At 38.1% G+C, this 17,759-nt stretch overlaps 1 protein-coding gene across 1 annotated transcript in view; it reads left to right on the top strand.

The window, feature by feature from the left end:
• The window catches only part of LOC139739152 (otoferlin-like), a gene marked incomplete at its 5' end in the record, with an annotated part of 107,449 nt that overhangs the window by 73,802 nt on the left and 15,888 nt on the right, over nucleotides 1–17,759 (top strand). Inside the window, 14 exons of the mRNA XM_071649767.1 lie at nucleotides 607–673; nucleotides 2,257–2,408; nucleotides 3,537–3,542; nucleotides 6,547–6,573; nucleotides 7,644–7,775; nucleotides 8,471–8,653; nucleotides 9,321–9,412; nucleotides 9,883–10,053; nucleotides 10,809–10,966; nucleotides 12,333–12,475; nucleotides 13,716–13,903; nucleotides 14,594–14,835; nucleotides 15,388–15,557; nucleotides 16,418–16,518. Of these exons, the coding sequence (XP_071505868.1) occupies nucleotides 607–673; nucleotides 2,257–2,408; nucleotides 3,537–3,542; nucleotides 6,547–6,573; nucleotides 7,644–7,775; nucleotides 8,471–8,653; nucleotides 9,321–9,412; nucleotides 9,883–10,053; nucleotides 10,809–10,966; nucleotides 12,333–12,475; nucleotides 13,716–13,903; nucleotides 14,594–14,835; nucleotides 15,388–15,557; nucleotides 16,418–16,518 (1,832 nt within the window). The remainder of the gene's footprint in view (nucleotides 1–606; nucleotides 674–2,256; nucleotides 2,409–3,536; nucleotides 3,543–6,546; nucleotides 6,574–7,643; nucleotides 7,776–8,470; nucleotides 8,654–9,320; nucleotides 9,413–9,882; nucleotides 10,054–10,808; nucleotides 10,967–12,332; nucleotides 12,476–13,715; nucleotides 13,904–14,593; nucleotides 14,836–15,387; nucleotides 15,558–16,417; nucleotides 16,519–17,759) is intronic.

Genomic DNA, 17,759 nt, shown 5'->3' with positions numbered 1-17,759 from the left:
ACATGTATATCTGAAACCTTGATGCAAGTCCATGCGTTCCATTGATATATTATGGGTTCTACAATTCCTGGGCATGTACCTTATAATTTGACCTTCACATGATCACTTTTGCTAGCATTTTAGAAGTGAATTTAAGTGTGTTATCGAACATATTATACTCTTCCTTTCTTTAAAAGTATTAGTTTAAATATTGATATGTTCGTAAAGGTATCATAGTTTTGGTTGAGACCTAACTTCAGGTTTCTGACTATTTTTGCTGAGATCATGAGAAACCTTGTATGAAATATGAAAGAACATATAATTCCAAGAGGAATTCAATGTTTATTTGGTGAAAATTAGATTTGAAATGGCTGAGATATCCAAAAAAGAGCGATTCTAATAAAGTGTGGGACCCACACTTTATTATGATCGCTTTGTTTTACTTTGTTTTTAGATGTTTCAGTCATTCCAAATCCTATTTTTATCAAATAAACTTTGAATTCCTCCTAGAATGGTATGGTCTGTACTATTTCATATTGAAGTGTTTTCTTGGTATCTTAATTCTCATCTTAACCAATACTGTACCATCCCTTTAAACTTTGAAAAAATACAATATTTATTTTCTAGGAGCAAGCTGAGAATGCAGGAGGGGCAGATGAAGAAGGAGATGACCACTTGGATGCTGTCAATGCAGGTATCTTTAAAGAGGAAATCCACCCAAAAAATAAATTAACTTCAAAAGAACGAAAAGGATATTCCCTACAGAACAATACATTACAAAATTACATTACAAAAATCGGATGAGAAAATAACGGAAGATATGAGATTTTGAAATTTCACATTTTTTTTTAAAGGATTTCTTGGCCAGTCCTTCTGAATATTCAAATCAACAAGTTTATGATATACGTATATATATTAGAAATTATATTAAATATTCATATTATATAATATGATATATTCCTTAAATCAAAAAGTGATTTGGCTGGATATGGGAGAAACAATGTACTGTAAAAGTGGATATTTTCGCGCGAGTAATTTTTCGCGCTAGGCCGGGTGAGAAGAGTTTCGTGTGTTTTTAAATCCGCGGAATCAAGACATCACGCACAGGATTACATGGCAAGCAAAAATATTCGCGTGTTTTTATTTTCGCGCTAGTTTCTGGATGCGCGAAATGCGCGAAAATTTCAACACCGCGAAAATTTCCACTTTTACAGTATGTGTCCATGGACATGTAGTGCAGCTGCCAACCCAATGGTAGCCATTAACCCATTGAGGACAGGCTGATTTGCTACAGCACGCATTTCCCATAGACACCTGCCTGAATATACTCGAGACTCATCTTCAATGAGTTAAAGTAGGTACACACATACAGTGTATCCCACACTACCAATGTTGTGTAGTCTATATGCTAGCCTACTTTTAATCTTTACCAAAACTGTGCTAGCTGTGCAATGAACAGGACAAAACAAAAAAAGCCAGGATGTAAACCGCTGTAGAAACAACAATGAAGGGATTATCAGATTAAGCTGAAATTGAGCATCAACACATTCTGTCCATGATTAAAGTGAACTTTCAAAAATACCTGATCACACTACTCTCCACAAAAAAGGTTGCAGAAAAAACTGCTGAAAACCTACTTTCCTATTCATTTTATGATTCCAAACTCAAGAATAATGTAGAAGAGTAGCTCTTTCAGAATGTATGGAAACTAAAAATTGACTTTGTTGACCCATTTCGCCTTTTTTGAGTCCTCATGTAAATTCAAGGGGTGCAATTTTTTTGTTGGTTTTGTGATGCATGATCACAAATGGTTGTATGTATAAGCCAATTCGTAATTAGCTCATGTACACCTTGGTGCAAATGACCTTTCTTTTTTCTCAGTTGGTTAGGCACTTCACTCATTTTAAAGCGGTATAATGCATAAGCTTGCCCGACATACCAATTTATTGAATTCGTGTTCAAACAAAGCATGAACTTGTGTTTAGAACAGATGACTAGAATAGTCGGTCATACCAGTTGACACTTTAGCAGGCATCTAATTCATTATTTCGTATGGAATGCAATAACAACCTTTTTCTTTTGACATTGCCAAATACCAGGCTTGCTATCAGGTGGATGTGCTGGCAAGCACTATTAGACAAGGATACATGAATAATCATCACATCACAGATACTTATGTCAGTGAATTAATAAACCAAAATGTCTGTTGGTACAAATGACCTTTTTCTGCTCACGTGCAAAGTGGAATTACGAACTGGTCTATTCTGTTCCATGCAGACATGCTGGTGACGATGGAAGCTGCAGACAAGAAGGATGACAAGGATAAGAAGAAGAAGGGTGCAAACTTCAAAAAGATGGCGGGAGGATTCGCCAAGATGATCAAGAAGGGTGACGACGACGATGAGAGCCTCATGGACCTCATGATGGAGGTAGGTTCTAGAGGATCTCGGAAGGGGGGGGGGGAAGGTAGGAGGAGGAAGAAAGTGTCTCTGATGTCTCCTCGATTTGAGTTTGGATCTATTTTACTTTCGTAGCCATCGGCAAAGCAAGAAAAGCTTGTAAGCAAACAGCAATAGGATGCATGCAAATGTAAAAATTTAAGTAAAGTTCCCCTCCAAAGAGTGCGGGAATGTCAAAGATCAAGAAAGATGAAGATGAGGATTATCACCAGAGGTAGGCTAATGAGGAAACTAAAAGGTGATGGAGAAGATGATTGCAAAGGTGATGCTGTCAAGCATTTTATACCCGTGGTGGTTGCCTAGCGACGGTTAGGAAGATTCGACTATGGACAGGTAGAATGAGAGATTCAGATTTGTTGATGATGAAGATGGCAATAAAAACGTGATGATACCATGTGATGATGATTACAAAAATGATGGTAATGATGATTATGATGGTGATTGATTGATTGATTGGTTGATTCTGGCATTGATTGATTGATTGATTGGTTGATTGATTGATTGATTGGTTGAGTGATTGATTGGTTGATTGATTGATTGGTTGATTGATTGATTGATTGGTTGGTTGATTGATTGATTGGTTGATTGATTGATTGATTGATTGATTGGTTTATTGATTGATTGATTGATTCATTGATTGGTTGGTTGATTGATTGGTTGGTTGATTGATTGATTGGTTGGTTGATCCCCAACATTTGGTGATGATGACAACAAATATGATAGTGATGATTATGATGATGGTGATGGTGGCAGTGATGGCGATGGTTATGGTGATGATGATGATTATGAATAATATTGGCATTCAAAGATGTGGTCGAGCAACATAAAAGTATACAACATTACACCAGTCGTGCCTATTTTTGAATAGGGTATAAAATGAGTTTTTATGTCGAGCTCTCCCAAATTATCACATTATTAGACCTCAGAGAATCTTTCTACCCTGGTTGTGATTTTTATTTCAAAAGTGCAGGTTTGTTGTTCAGGTATATCCAAAGAATGTGAGCATAACACATCCGTTGTGAAAGAAGAAACTTTGAATTGTGGAAAAATCTGACATATTTTTTTTTTCACCCTGGTCATTTGTAAAACCCACCACAGGAAGAGGTAAGGTCTCACCAGTACAAAGCTTGTTGTGCCTTAAAGGGATAGTACAATATTGGTGGAGATGAGAATTGGGCTTTTAACTTTTTGCGAGATACCAAGAAAACACTTATGATATAGTACAGAGCATACCATTTTAAGAGGAATTCAAAGTTTATTTGATAAAAATCGGGTTTGGAATGACTGAAACATTCAAAAAAAAAGTGAAACAAAGCGATCGTAATAAAGTGTGGGTCCCACACTTTATTAGAATTGCTCTTTTTTGGATATCTCAGCCATTTCAAAACCAATTTTCATCAAATAAATGTTTAATTCCTCATAGAATTATATGCTCTTTCATATTTCATAAGAGGATTCTGATTATCTCACCATGAAATGTTAGAAACCTGAAATTAGGTCTCAACCAAAACTGTACGATCCCTTTAATTGTGTTTATGTTTGTCGCACCTTGTTTTTTTTTGTCCGTTTGTCCGTTTACTTCCGCACAGAAGTACTGCCTTGCACACGCAAACCTGAAGCCGTATTTGGTTTGTTGCTGTCGTTTGCTGTTGTTTTCACTCATAGTCTATGAATTTTCCAACTCATGTTTGTCATACTTGGGTTTCCATTTAGCTGCCACATTTGCATCTTGCATGCTCATTTGTCTTCAGAAACTACTTATTTTGTGCTCACGCCCAAGGGGGAACAACAAAGGCATTATGTGTCTGTATGTTCTTTAAGATTATATGTCTGTCCATACACCCCTGATCTTTTTTAAAATCGTCGCTTATATTTTCTGTACACTTAGCCCAAATATGGTGCACAATAGATATGAATAAGCATTAAGATGGTGTGTTCAGATTTTTGGCAAAATTGCTAAAATCAAAGGGCCCTGAACATTGGGTTACATTGTAGTTTTCCATTGACAATACAAGTTGGTAGGGAAGAAAAAAATGTCAATACATTGTAATTATTTAAAGAAGAAACAAATCTGTGCACAGAGGCCAAGGTTGAAAATTGCTTGCTAAGTTTGTTATTTTACCACCATAATTTTCCTCTTTGAAATAACTAAAAGTTTTTAAGCATTTTTAAAATTTCTTATCAATTTTCATCCCTGTCCCAGCCATTGGGAAATTGTGACTCCCCAGATTTTAACAAATTTAATTTGCTGCTATGTGGTGTTGACATCAAACAACCTGTATAGTTTTTTCCAGAAAATTAAATTGATGTGTACTGTAGGAGATGATTTCAAATTTGAGGAATAGACATTTTTCAGTAAAGAAAAGTCTAATCTGAAACAAGTTACATGTTTCTTTCCATAGGTACACATAACTACCAAACCAAAGCAAAGAGTTGTATCTCTGTGGTTCCTTCAGTCTGCCAAGGGAATCTACATGTATTACAGCACCAGTGAGGCTGCTGTAGTAGTGATAAGATTAAGTATTAACTCAAGGGAATGATGATTAGAACTAAAACACAATTAAGAATCGCTTGTTATTATAATTGATAGTGATCAGAGTAATAATAGGATTTATAAATCAACAATTATAGATTTATAGTAATAATGATTGGTAAGGATTAGAGTAATAATAATGATTTAAAACGCAACATTGATGAGGTATAATGATGAATGTCATTGACAGTCATGATAATTAAAAAAAGATAATTGTGGAAATAGATACGCAAGTTTTCAGTCAAAAGCCTGAATAAGACCCTGGCAGCATGAAAATTCAGGCCCATATGTGTACAAATTACTTTTTGTGGATGTATTTCAAGACCTCTCTTTTATTCTAACTGGAGTCCCCGTGAATGATATGAACAGAATAAAACATTAAATGACTACATGGATGAATTGGTCCATAGTGAAAATAGGCTAGTAAGTAAATGTTGGCATTCACTTTTTTTTTTAGCACAAACATACATATTGCAGCTGCATGGCAGCGTCATGTCTGTTAGTGCTGTTTGATCACTTTCACATGATATTTACATTTGATTTGTGTTGATCGATTTCGCTCCAGCATGTTCATTGTTCTATTGCATATTGAAATATTCGTTTTTGTTTTAGTGTGTGTTTGTGTGTGTATGTGTTTGTGTGGTTTTTTGTCAACTCCTGATCTGCACTCACAGACCTGCGGTGTAAGACACAAGAATATATCGATTTGGTCACATTTTCACTCGTATGGGTAGACACACAAGGGGACAAGAGCATTCATAGTTATTTCATTTTATACTTTTAACCTAGGCTCATGCATGTCTGCTTCTTTCAAACTTAAGGCTTTTATTCAGTAATTCTAAGAGTGTATGGTTTATAATATGTTGACTTTTTTTTTGAAAGTGCATACATATATGCCTACTGCATTGTCGCTGGTGATAAAATCTCTGTAATGTAGAATATTTTGCAAAGTAGGCATTTTCATGTATTTTGCAAAAACAGATTTTTTTAGTGGTTAAAATATTCTCATTTTATAGTTGTAGACGGAAGTTTTCTGAAGCTGGCTTGAAAGAAAAAAATATTGATAGTATAAAAAAGAAGATAGATTATGTGATGAAGTGCACAGCTGTATGTACATATATATATATATATATATATATATATATATATATATATATATATACACACATATAATTTCAAAGAGTAATTTGCAATAATTCATATCAAAATATTTTGTGACTTTTCAAAACTGACTTGTGAAGATTTTTTTTTTAATGCTGCTACATGAACTCAGCTGATAACAGCTGTGAATAAAAATATGCATGTCCAGTGCATGTCCAAAAACTGTCAGTGTGGCACATTATTATCTTTTAATTCTAACATGCAAGGAGGGAGAAGTAGGAGAAAAATATAATTAATGTCTATGAAGCAGAATTTGCACATAATTACATAGTTTGCATGAGGTAAATCATCATCATATTGCTGTGGGTATGCCTGCTGTTTAGTTATGCCTGTCATGTCATTGAAACACAACTGATATTTATATGAAACATCTGATATATTTTTTGTTTGTTTGTTTTTATTTATTCAACACAGGAGGAACTTGATCTCTGCCTGATCCAGGTAAGAATGGAAGATTCTTTATAGAAATTTCACTCTAAGCATGTTTTTAACTCTACCAAAGACTTGTTTTAGCTGATCAGCATTAATTATAGCCTCAGGTTACTTTTTTTTAATCTGCTCTATGATCGACTATACAAAATGTATATAGGGGAAAATGTGGAAGAAGACTTTACAAAGGTAGCCTTTTTGTAAACCAAGCATTTTGTTGTATCATTCTCTATAAAGTAATCACAAAAGATCGATCATGAATACATACTTGCATACATGCTCACAATAAAATTACTTATTGTACATTTTCCAATTTGTAAATCTTATTTGCAGTATTAAAATAACCACAGTGCGTAACCTTCTTTTTTTTGGTATATATTTTGGTAGTGTAAGAGAGCCTTTGGATTGTTTCTTGAATGCTCTTGAAGTTTTATGAGGGAAGCATTCCAACTCCATGATTCTTGTCAGTATCTATGATCTCTGACAGAAAGATTAATATTGCTGACCCTTGACAAAATATATATATATATATTTTTGTTTGCCTTATGTTTGCTAGATGAAAGTTGTATTCTGAAAAGCGATCACAAGATAGTGTAATGACAAGCATGCAAAAGATCTTGCATGCCTACTGGGTTCAATTCCAGAATCTCACTGAGCAATGTCTTGTGTACAAGTACCTCCAGCTCGTATTATAGCAAGGGGCAAAAACACTCTGTCCCTTGGATAGGACATTTAATGGGGTCCCATGTGTCAGTTAGCCTTGACTCACACACATTAAAGAACCCACATCATTCATTCATTGCAAAAAGCAGGGTGTTACATTGTGAATTGGTCCCCCTACCGATCCAAGCAAGAAACAGGCGATTGATGCTAACTCCTCGTGTTTTCCCCAGGTGACTATGTAGCTATAGTCAGGAACAGTTACCAACCAAGCATATTGTGCCATACGCTTGAATGAATGAACTACCGTACAATCCCCATCTCTTTCTGTCTGTTTGTCTGTCTCTCTGTCTGTGTGTGTGTCTGTCTGTGTGTCTGTCTCCCTCCCTTCCTACCTCCCTTTTTTGCTGGATCCTGAATAGTTCTACCCAACGGAGCTGGAGAACGTGCCAGACTTCAACGGCTTCAAGGAGTGGCTGCACACCTTTGAGCTCCTCCGGGGAAAGAATACCGGGGATGAGGACAGTGAGAGTAGGGTCGTCGGAAAGTTCAAGGTGAGAAGAACACCATTCTCCTATGGAAACCCCACTTGCTTTGTTAATTCTTTGTTTTCTATTGATATCGTAGTGCACTTTTTCTTTATGCACTCAATCATGTATTGTGTGAAATGTATTGATTGGAACGACAAGGACCAGATTGAAACAATACGGAAATTATTATGAATGCATGGTTGTTTCTAATCCTCTTTTACTGTGTGTTCCCTCAGTCTCTGGTCATTTCTCTTCTCTCTACCTTCTTTATCTCTCTCCTTCATTTATCCATCTATATACTATCTGTCAATTTATGTAATTATATCTATCTCTATCTACTAACTGATCTCTATCAATCTATCTCTCTACATACAGCTCTTATCTGTCTACCTATATCTGTCTATCTATCTATCTATCTATCTATCTATCTATCTATCTATCTATCTATGTATATATTAATCTATCTATCTATCTATCTATCTATCTATCTACATGTATCTATCTATCCTGTAGCAATCTATTCATCCATGTTTATTTTTCTCCCTGTCTAGCTATATGTATCTGTATCTCTCTTTTTAATATCTATATACTTATCTATCTCTCTTTCTCTTTGTATCTACCTCTCTATTCATCTTTCTCACTCTGTCTTTCTATCTGTATATATTTCTATCTAATCTTATCTACTGTATCTTTCTCCACCCATTGTTGCCATGATTCAGGGAGCCCTGGCCCTCTACAAGTGGCCCCTCCCACCTGAGGTTGACCCAGTGAAGATGTTTGGCACCAATGACCCCAACCTGGGCTACTTCCAGGGACTGCCCAAGAATGACCCCATGGGGGTACTGGTCAGGGTCTACATTGTCAAGGCCATGGACCTTCACCCAACGGATGTCAACGGCAAGGTGAGGACGATGACGACAGAATTTTCATGTCACATCGATCTCCTTCGTAAGACTAAATGGATCTTTAATATGATTGTATTAATATATATACTGTGGTCCAGAGTGTCCAGTCTCATCATTGTTTCTGCCCCAATTTCGACCAAATGGAGATCTTTTTTTCTTGAAACACTTCATGCTTTAAAAAGACATGTCAATTCTATATCTACAAGTTGTAGGCTAACAGCCGTGTTTGCATAGTACAATGTACCTCTGCTGTCATTTTTTTTATATCCTTTTTTCTTTTCTGTGCCAGTTTTAGTCAAATATGTCATGTGTGTTAAATATACTTGACCTTCTTTGATATCTATCCATTCCATTTCTGGTCAAGCATGTGGAAAGTCCAGGTAAAATATGTTCTGACTTGGTTAATATCCAGCTATATTTTGGACCCCAATATCAAAATTGCATTTCATGGGCTCCTGCTAATGAAGGAAATTCTTCATTTGGGGCCAAAGCAGCGTTTACTCCAACCTACCTAAATTCCAAATTGCAAAGAAAGACAAAGCAAAGGAAGTGTACATAATGAAAGGAATCAAGCTATGCTTTGGGCATGTCCTTGTTGAGTACTGAGTAGTAATAACGCTACCCCACTTCTCCATATTCTTGTCCGATGATTGGTCACACGCAGGCTGACCCCTACGTCCAGATCATCCTGGGCAAGCACAAGAATTGTGACAAGGAACACTACATCTCCAAGAACCTCAACCCAACATTTGGCAAGTAAGTGATGTTATCACTGACAGTGGTTATTAACCCATTGACGACTAGTCCCGAGTATTCTCAGGCAGGCGTCTATGGGAAATGCATGTTGTAGCAGAATCAGCTCATCGTCGACAGGTTAACGTAATCCCTTCACTTTCAGCGAGGTACAACATTGTAGGCTGTACTCTGCGATCAAATACGGTCAACAGTCCATTCAAGAAATTAGGGTACGGAATACAGAATATCTGCATTTTAAAGTTTTCAGCACGTTGTAGGGTAAACATTGTTTGAAATATACTGTCACAATTAATCACATTTCTCTTTCATGTTTCCCTTTGTGCCTTTGCATAGTTTACAGGATGGATGCTGTACATGAAGTGTTGCATACTGTTTATACTAAATGCTGTTGTTATTACAACATGCAAAACTGAAATATATGAAAATATGGAGTGTGCTTAAGCCTTTAATATATGTTTCTGTTTCACAAGGTGTTTTGAGTTTGAGACCACCTTTCCCATGGAATCCAAACTGGTGGTCCAGATCTACGACTGGGACCTTATCGGCTCGGACGATCTCATTGGCGAGACGATCATCGACCTCGAGAACCGCTACTACAGCAAGCATCGTGCGACCTGTGGAATCTCCAGAGAGTTCAACCTGTAAGAAAGGAGGATACGGTGACAGAGCCTTCCTTTGTGCATTTGATATCAAGTGGATTGAAAGACAAAAAAGAAGCTTGGAGCATCATTTTCTCCGCCTTTCTTTCTAAGTGCTTCGAATTTCTTATGGGCTCAAAAGACTGTTGGAATAAACATATTTTCTTTTTTGTGTAGTTGGGTGAATACCCAACAAAAAAGAGAAAGCATATGTTGGCAAGAAAGGAATATTCCATCTCAAACTTTTTAGTCATAGCCATTTTTTGTGACTTCATAACAGCATTTCCAAAATATCAATCAAAATCTCTTTTGAACTGCCCTGTTACTCTTTTTCGTTAGCTGTAGGCAGATATTTTTGACTGTCTTTCAGGTCATGTGCACAAAGGAAAATGCTCATACTGGAGTATAAATTGTACTTTTCTACATGAAACTGCAGGTTCTTAATCCTTTTATTCCCTTTTTGTGACATAACTGCAAAAACCATACTTTTGTCATGCGATTATGTCATCTTGTCTTTCTATGACAATTGCCTGGTACATTGTTATTTCCTTTGATCTGTTTTTGAAAGTAAATTTTCAGAGAAGACACAAGAACTTCATGCAAACCACTGTATGTCATTCAACTAATCCTTGCTTCTTGTGTTGTATTGAGAGCACTTTTTTTCTACAAAACAAACAAACAAACAGAAATTTTATATCAAGCTGGTGACTGGTGAGACCAGCTTTTACATCCATTCAACATCAAATTCTTACACCCAGGTACGGTTACAACAACTGGAGGGACCCCCAGAAGCCGTCCCAGATTCTGACCAAGCTCTGTGCCGAAGCCAAGATCGACGGACCCGTCTTCAGCCCCGGCAAGGTCCAAATCGGCGACAACGTCTACTTGGGCGAGAAGTTCATTGAGGATGAAGGAGGTACTGAATGATGTAATCTGGGATGACCGAAGGTGTCTGATAGGGTGATGAGGATGATGACAGCTATCACTGATGGTTACGCTCCCTATGATTTTGCTGTCACTTCTGATGACGACGATGATGATGATGATGATGGTGGTGTATTCAAAGGAGAAAGGGAGAAAAAGTGATTGTGGTTTCAAAGCAGAATATTTGTTAACCCTCTGAATGGCATATTAATTTCCTGTCCGTAGCTATGTGTGTGAAATCTGTGCTTATTTGATTCATTGGCACAGGAAGAGCTAATGATAGTGGTACAACTGCAAAGATGAGATGGGCACGTTCGACCGCACACGCATCCATTCTCTGACACTCAATGCTAATGAAGCCGCATCACCACCTATCATTTAGGAGGAATTAAAACAACAAAACCCTGATGTTATTCCTCGAGTGCCATGTGTGCGACCTCTTGAAACTTCTCACCACATGGGGTTATATTCATGAGTACACAAATTAGCATATATGCATATTCATAGCAGTGATGATGGTGTCAATGGAGGAGAGGAGAAGAGTTGCTATGGAGACAGAATTGGTATTGCTGATGAAGATGCCAATTAATGGAGATGATGTTGATTGTGGTGATGACATGATTGTGAAGAAGATGGTTGTAAAGATGATGAAGATGATGATGGTCATTTTCATGGTCATGGTGATGGTCGCGGACGTGGTCGTGTTCATGGGGATGGTCATGGTGAAGTGATGACGATGAAGATGAGGATGAGGATGATGATGATGGAGATGATGAAGGAGAGGAGAAAAAGGAGAAATAAAAAGGTGTAATTACGTGTGTACCTCACAAGGGACAAGTATGAAGAGAATAGTGGTAATAGAAGAAAGGAAACAAAGGCTCTATGTGGATACTGGTGCTAATGAAGATGACAACAGAGATGATGATTTCTTTGATAATGTGATTATCAGGAAGATGAGGACAGTCAGAAAGGAAGCAAGTTTTTGGTGTTGAGGATAATCCTCGTCATAATCTTTTTGGAATCAGTGAAAATGATGAAGTGTTTGATGGTAATGATGGTGATGCTGACGTTGATGACAGTAGTCCTTGTTGTCATGGAAATACTTTAAGGAGAAGTTTATGGACATGATTTCAGTTACAGTGTAGGATTAGGATGATAATGTCAATGGAAGATTGAGAAAGTCCACTTGAGTAATATACATCATGACAAGTACATGGTATGCAGCAAGAAACTAGTTTACCATGTCACTGGGCTCTCCTACTTTACTTGTTGTTACTGCATTAAGATATATAAAATAGAAAGTGTGGCACATGAATGAATTGATGAGTGAAGAATGTCTTCCATTTTCCTGTAACCAGGCAACAGCAAGCCAACTGATGACCTGACGTCTCTGGAAGCTCTCCTCCACTGGAATGAGATACCACAGGTGGGGTGCAAGCTGGTGCCTGAACACGTGGAGACACGGTCCCTCTACCACCCTGATAAGCCAGGCATTGAACAGGTGAGATCTTTCAGCCAAAAAGAGGATTTATTGATTTAACTCCATAGCGATGAATTACCTACAGATGTTCTCAAGCTACACCAATCACATTACTTGGTATACAAGCACAACAGATTTCTCGTTATGACATTAATTTTTCTGGCAGTTACAAATTTATCAAAGTAAATTTTAGCTGAAAGAAAGATATTAGTTAAAGGGGCGAAGGTTTAGGTGTGAGTTTCTTAAATCAATCAATTTGTTTAATTGACATGTCTGTTAATTTACAGATCAACAGTTGCGATCTTAACAAACTCAATTCGTAGGAGACAAATTGAAAAAACTCGCAACTAATATTTAGCTCTTAGCCATAATGGTGACAGGTGTGTGTGTGTGTGGGGGGGGGGGGAGGGTCCATTGATTTATAGTGGGAATTCCTGATGAATGATGATGTCAGATGAACAGAGAGCTGCCACAGAAGGACAGATGATACCAATTTTTCATATAACAACTTCTGTGCACTATTGAATATTCCGTAAAACCTCTCTGGACGTTTATTCTGTGCTTGTCTTTCTTTCTGCTCTCTTCACTTGCTGTCTTAGTCCTGCTCTTCCTCACTTCTTTACTGTTTCAGTCCCTTCTCATTCTTCTCTCCCATTCTCTGTATAAATCTGTGGTCTCCTTCTTTCTCTTTGTCTTCTTCCTTCCTTCCTTCCCTCCTCTCCATCTCATCTTCTTCTTCTCTGTTCTCCATTCACTTCATCCTGCCCTTTCAATTCCCTCTCACTTCTCTTATTTTGTCTTGTCTCGTACCCTTCCACATGAAAAATGTTGACTCATGACAAGTTTGATTCCCACTGGTTCCTGTTTCCAATATGTTTGTTAAGATATAGATCAGCATTCGCAATCTTACAAAATACATTTGTACAAAGGGTGATAATTGATTAAAAATCTTCTATCAAAGCACATTGTCACCCCTCTGCGTTAATGATCACTTTCTGTCAAAAATCTTGTTGGTGTTGTTGTTTTAAAAGGAAACAGAAGAGAAGAGAAAAAATGTGTTCCTATTAAAAAATAATTTTGCCAAAGACAATACTGACATAAAATCAGACAATAATAAATCTTAAACAAGTCAAACATTATTATTAGATATACTATATAATGTCTCCACGAGGGAGTTCATAATGAATGTCTCCACAAGGGAGCTCATAACGAATGTCTCCACAAGGGAGCTCATAACAATGTTCTTTTTTTTTTCTGACAGGGCAAGATAGAGATGTGGGTGGACATGTTTCCCATGGACATGCCGCTGCCTGGTGCTCCGGTGGACATCTCACCGCGCAAGCCCAAGCGGTACGAGCTCAGAGTGATCGTCTGGAATACCGATGACGTCGTTCTCGAGGACGACTCACTGCTGACGGGGGAGAAGATGAGCGACATCTACGTCAAGGGGTGAGTTTTCCTTGGAAGACACCAGCCAACTTGACATCCATGGATTTACACATTACTGAGGAACTTCTGCTCTAGGCATACAACCTCATTAAACCCAGACATTAATAATGGAAGAGTGGTAGCAATTCAGTCAAAATGTGAATCCGCTTTTAGAGGGATGGTAGTGTATTGGGTGAGTTGGGCCATTAGATTTCCAATGTTTCGAGAGGTAATTAGAAATCATTTATGAAATATGAAAGAGCGTAAAATTCTTAGAGGATTTCAAAGCTTTTTTGAAGAAAATTAGGTGTGAAATGGCTGAGATGTCCAAAAACAAAGAGGTCCTGATAAATGGGGAGACCAATCTTTTCTTAGGATCACTTTTTTTTAACTTCATGTTTGAACACTCATCCATTTCAAAACTGATTCTCATCAAATAAGCTATGAATTGCTCTCAGAATTATACGCTCTTTAATTATTCATAAATGGTTTCTAATTATCTTGAAAAAAAGTAAAGATCTGAATTCCCCATCCTCAACCGAACCATACCATCTCTTTAAAAGCAAGTTCTTTATTATGCAGTGTAACTAGCGTGAAAGAAGTTTTTACTTCGAATTTAATTTCACCAAAATTGGATTCCCACTGAAGCAGTTTCTTCAACAGTATAATGCTGAGCACTTCATATTTTTTGTTCTTTGCATCACGTTTCAGGTGGCTGCTCGGCCCAAACACCGACTCCCAGTCCACCGACGTCCACTACCGCTCTCTGACCGGCGAGGGCAACTTCAACTGGCGCTTCATCTTCCAGTTCGACTACCTGGCCGCCGAGGAGAAGATGGTGATCAAGAAGAAGGAGTCGGCCTTCTCCATCGATGAGACGGAGTACAAGGTGCCGCCCCGCCTCTCTCTCCAGGTTTGGGATGCTGATCACTTCTCGGCAGATGACTTTCTCGGTGAGTACGCAACAGCATTTTGCAAGTTATGATGATTATGATTATGTTGATTGTTATTACAGATATCATCATTGTTTTTATCTTTAGTTTTATGACTATTGTTGCTATGAATATTAGGACATTTTTGTGAGAAGAAAAGTAATAATGGTGATGATAACTGTAATACTGAGGCTGCGATGATGAATAATACATTTTGTCAGAAAGTGACAGGTGGTCAGATGTGAACCAAACTTGGTAAGAATCATGATTGGGCAAGTGATTAAAAACATCACACCTATCAAAATGCCAAGACAATTAAAACAGGGTTTGGGAGTCTGATGCTATCACTTTTTATTAACCTGTTGAGGACGGGCTGATTTTGCTACAACTCGCATTTCCCATAGACACTTGCCCGAATATATTCAGGACTTGTCCTCAGCAGGTTAACAGTCAGAGGCAATGGGCTCATGAAGTACACCAGATGAAATATCTACCTGCTAAAAAAGCAACTACTAAAATCATAAAACAAGAACAGCATGGTTAGAAGTACACTTGGTCCTGTCTTCTTTCTAGGTTCTGTGGCCCTGGACCTCAACCGGTTCCCAAGAGGAGCCAAGACATCCAAGAAGTGCTCCATCAACTCCTTCAGGAGCTTGCCAATGGTCTCCATCTTCAAGCTGAAGAGGACCAAGGGGTGGTGGCCCTTCATCGCCAAGTCAGAGAAGGAGGGAGAGGAGCTCACCGTGAGTATAGAAAAAACTGCATGTGGGATTTAATCAGTGGTAGTGGTAGTGGTGGTGGTGATGTTGATAGTGATGATGATGATGATGGTGATTATGGTGATGATGATGATGAGGAGGAGGAGGAGGAGGAGGAGGAGGAGCTCACCATGAGTATAGAAAAACTGCATGTTGGATTTAATCAGTAGTGGTGGTAGTGGTGGTGATGGTGATGATGATGACAATGATGATGATGGGGAGGAGGAGGATAGTAGTGACAATGGTGATGATGAGGAAGGAGAAGAAAAAGAAAGGATGAGAGGAAGTGATTGGTGGCTCTAATAAGGAAAATGCTGCTGCTGCCCCAGATGCTGCAAAGATGATAATATTGATGAAGATGATTTCGATGAAGGTGGTGTTGCAGATGATACTTGATAATTGATGCAATAATCCCTTGTTGCAGCTCATATACTATACTGGGATGCATACTCTGATAAATGATACTGTGATGAATACTTTACTATGATGACTATAATGATGATAGCTATAATGATGATTTCATATTTTCTTAGGGAGATAATAATATGCATATAGTGAATGGTCACGAGTGTGATGGTGCAAGATTTCACACGAGGTGAAAGATAGAGGTGCTCTATTCAACAAGGCGAAGCCAAGTTGAATAGTGCACCTTGCCTTTCACCTCAAGCAAAATTTTGTTCCATTGCAGAGGTAAACTTGCAAATTGGATTGACATGGCGAAACCAAAGATTGCAGAAGCCATGCATGATGGGATAGGGATTATACATTGGTCTATGTTACGTTATCCGATGCATACTTGTCCGTCCATTCCTGACATCCTTCCTCTCTCTCCTTTCCCCCTCCAGGGCAAAGTTGAGGCGGAGATTTCACTCCTCACCGAAGAAGAAGCAGAGAAGAGCCCAGCCGGGAAGGCCAGGGATGAACCAGACCCCCTCCCAAAACCCAAGTATGTTGAAATTCTCTCTCTCTCTCTCTCTTTTTTCTCCCACTTTTATTTTGCAATAACTGAATATACGTGCCTGAGTGTCATAAACATCAAAATGCTCTCGTGATTCCAATGATGCAAGTTGCTACAGGAAGGTGGAACTCCAATTTGTGTCAAAGGAATAATATTTCTGATCTCTCCCCTGTCTCTGATAACCTTTCTTTCTCTCTTCCTCTTTCTGAATTCAAGTACATCTTGTATAAATTGTAAATCTCTGTCCAATCATGGAGGCCTTCTGATGGCTGGGTGTTTGTTTTGAGAACTTTTTATGATTGACAGTCATCTTGCGACATCACCAGAGGACACCCTCAAGACTGCTATTTCAATAACTCCTGGTAAAAGATTCTGAGTGTTCTATGTACATTTGTACCTCTATGTACATTTGTGCATGTATAGGAAGACCAACAAGTTGCCAGGAAGACCAATGAGTTGCCAGGATATGCAGTCATGTGTTTTTGTTGTTGTTGTTGTTGTTTTTTTTTTGCTGAGGTATAAATCAATGTGATTTATTCCAACTTCAGTTCCACATATGAATGGAACTGTGTGTTTGTGCTTCAGTATCAGACCTTGACCAGTTTTCAAGCATCTTCAGCCAAAGGAAGAAGCATCTGTCAAGATGATATGATATAATATGATATGATATGATATGATACAATATGATATGACATATTTGGCCTTGTATTGGTGTTTTCCTGTACAGGAACATTTGATGCACTGCCTTGTATCTCTCAATATATTCTAGTACCATGAGGTGCACATTGTAGCAGTGCCCCTCCTCATGTCGTGATGAAAATGAGGCGTGTCCCTAAAGAAGTCGATTGTGACATGGATGATGCATAACTTGATGTTGTTGATGATGATGATGATGATGGAGATGATGATGAAGGAGATGTCCATAGTGATGATGACGACGATAAAATATGCTGATTCTGATGAAGCTACTGATGCTGATACAGATCATCATCATGGCAAAGGAGAATGCGGTTGTCATGGTGAGTGTGATACCACTATAGTGGTATTGTAATGATGATGAATAGATGGAGGAGGATAATGCTGGTGATGCTACTGCCAATGAATGTCGTGGCAACCCCGGATGCATGCCACACCCCTTGGAAGAGAGGACAGAGGAAAAATGTGAGTGAGGACCACGTGACAGGAATGGGAACGGTCCTCATTCTTAGGAAATTATTCAGAGCTCTCAC

This window comes from Diadema antillarum, unplaced genomic scaffold, assembly GCF_040938485.1.
Source record: "Diadema antillarum isolate AM-2024a unplaced genomic scaffold, OU_Dant_1.0 seq00000784_RagTag, whole genome shotgun sequence".
In the NCBI taxonomy this organism is placed as follows: Eukaryota; Metazoa; Echinodermata; class Echinoidea; order Diadematoida; family Diadematidae; genus Diadema; species Diadema antillarum.
The sequence above is the reverse complement of the archived record's forward strand: the minus strand, read 5'-3'. Positions and strand labels throughout refer to the sequence as shown.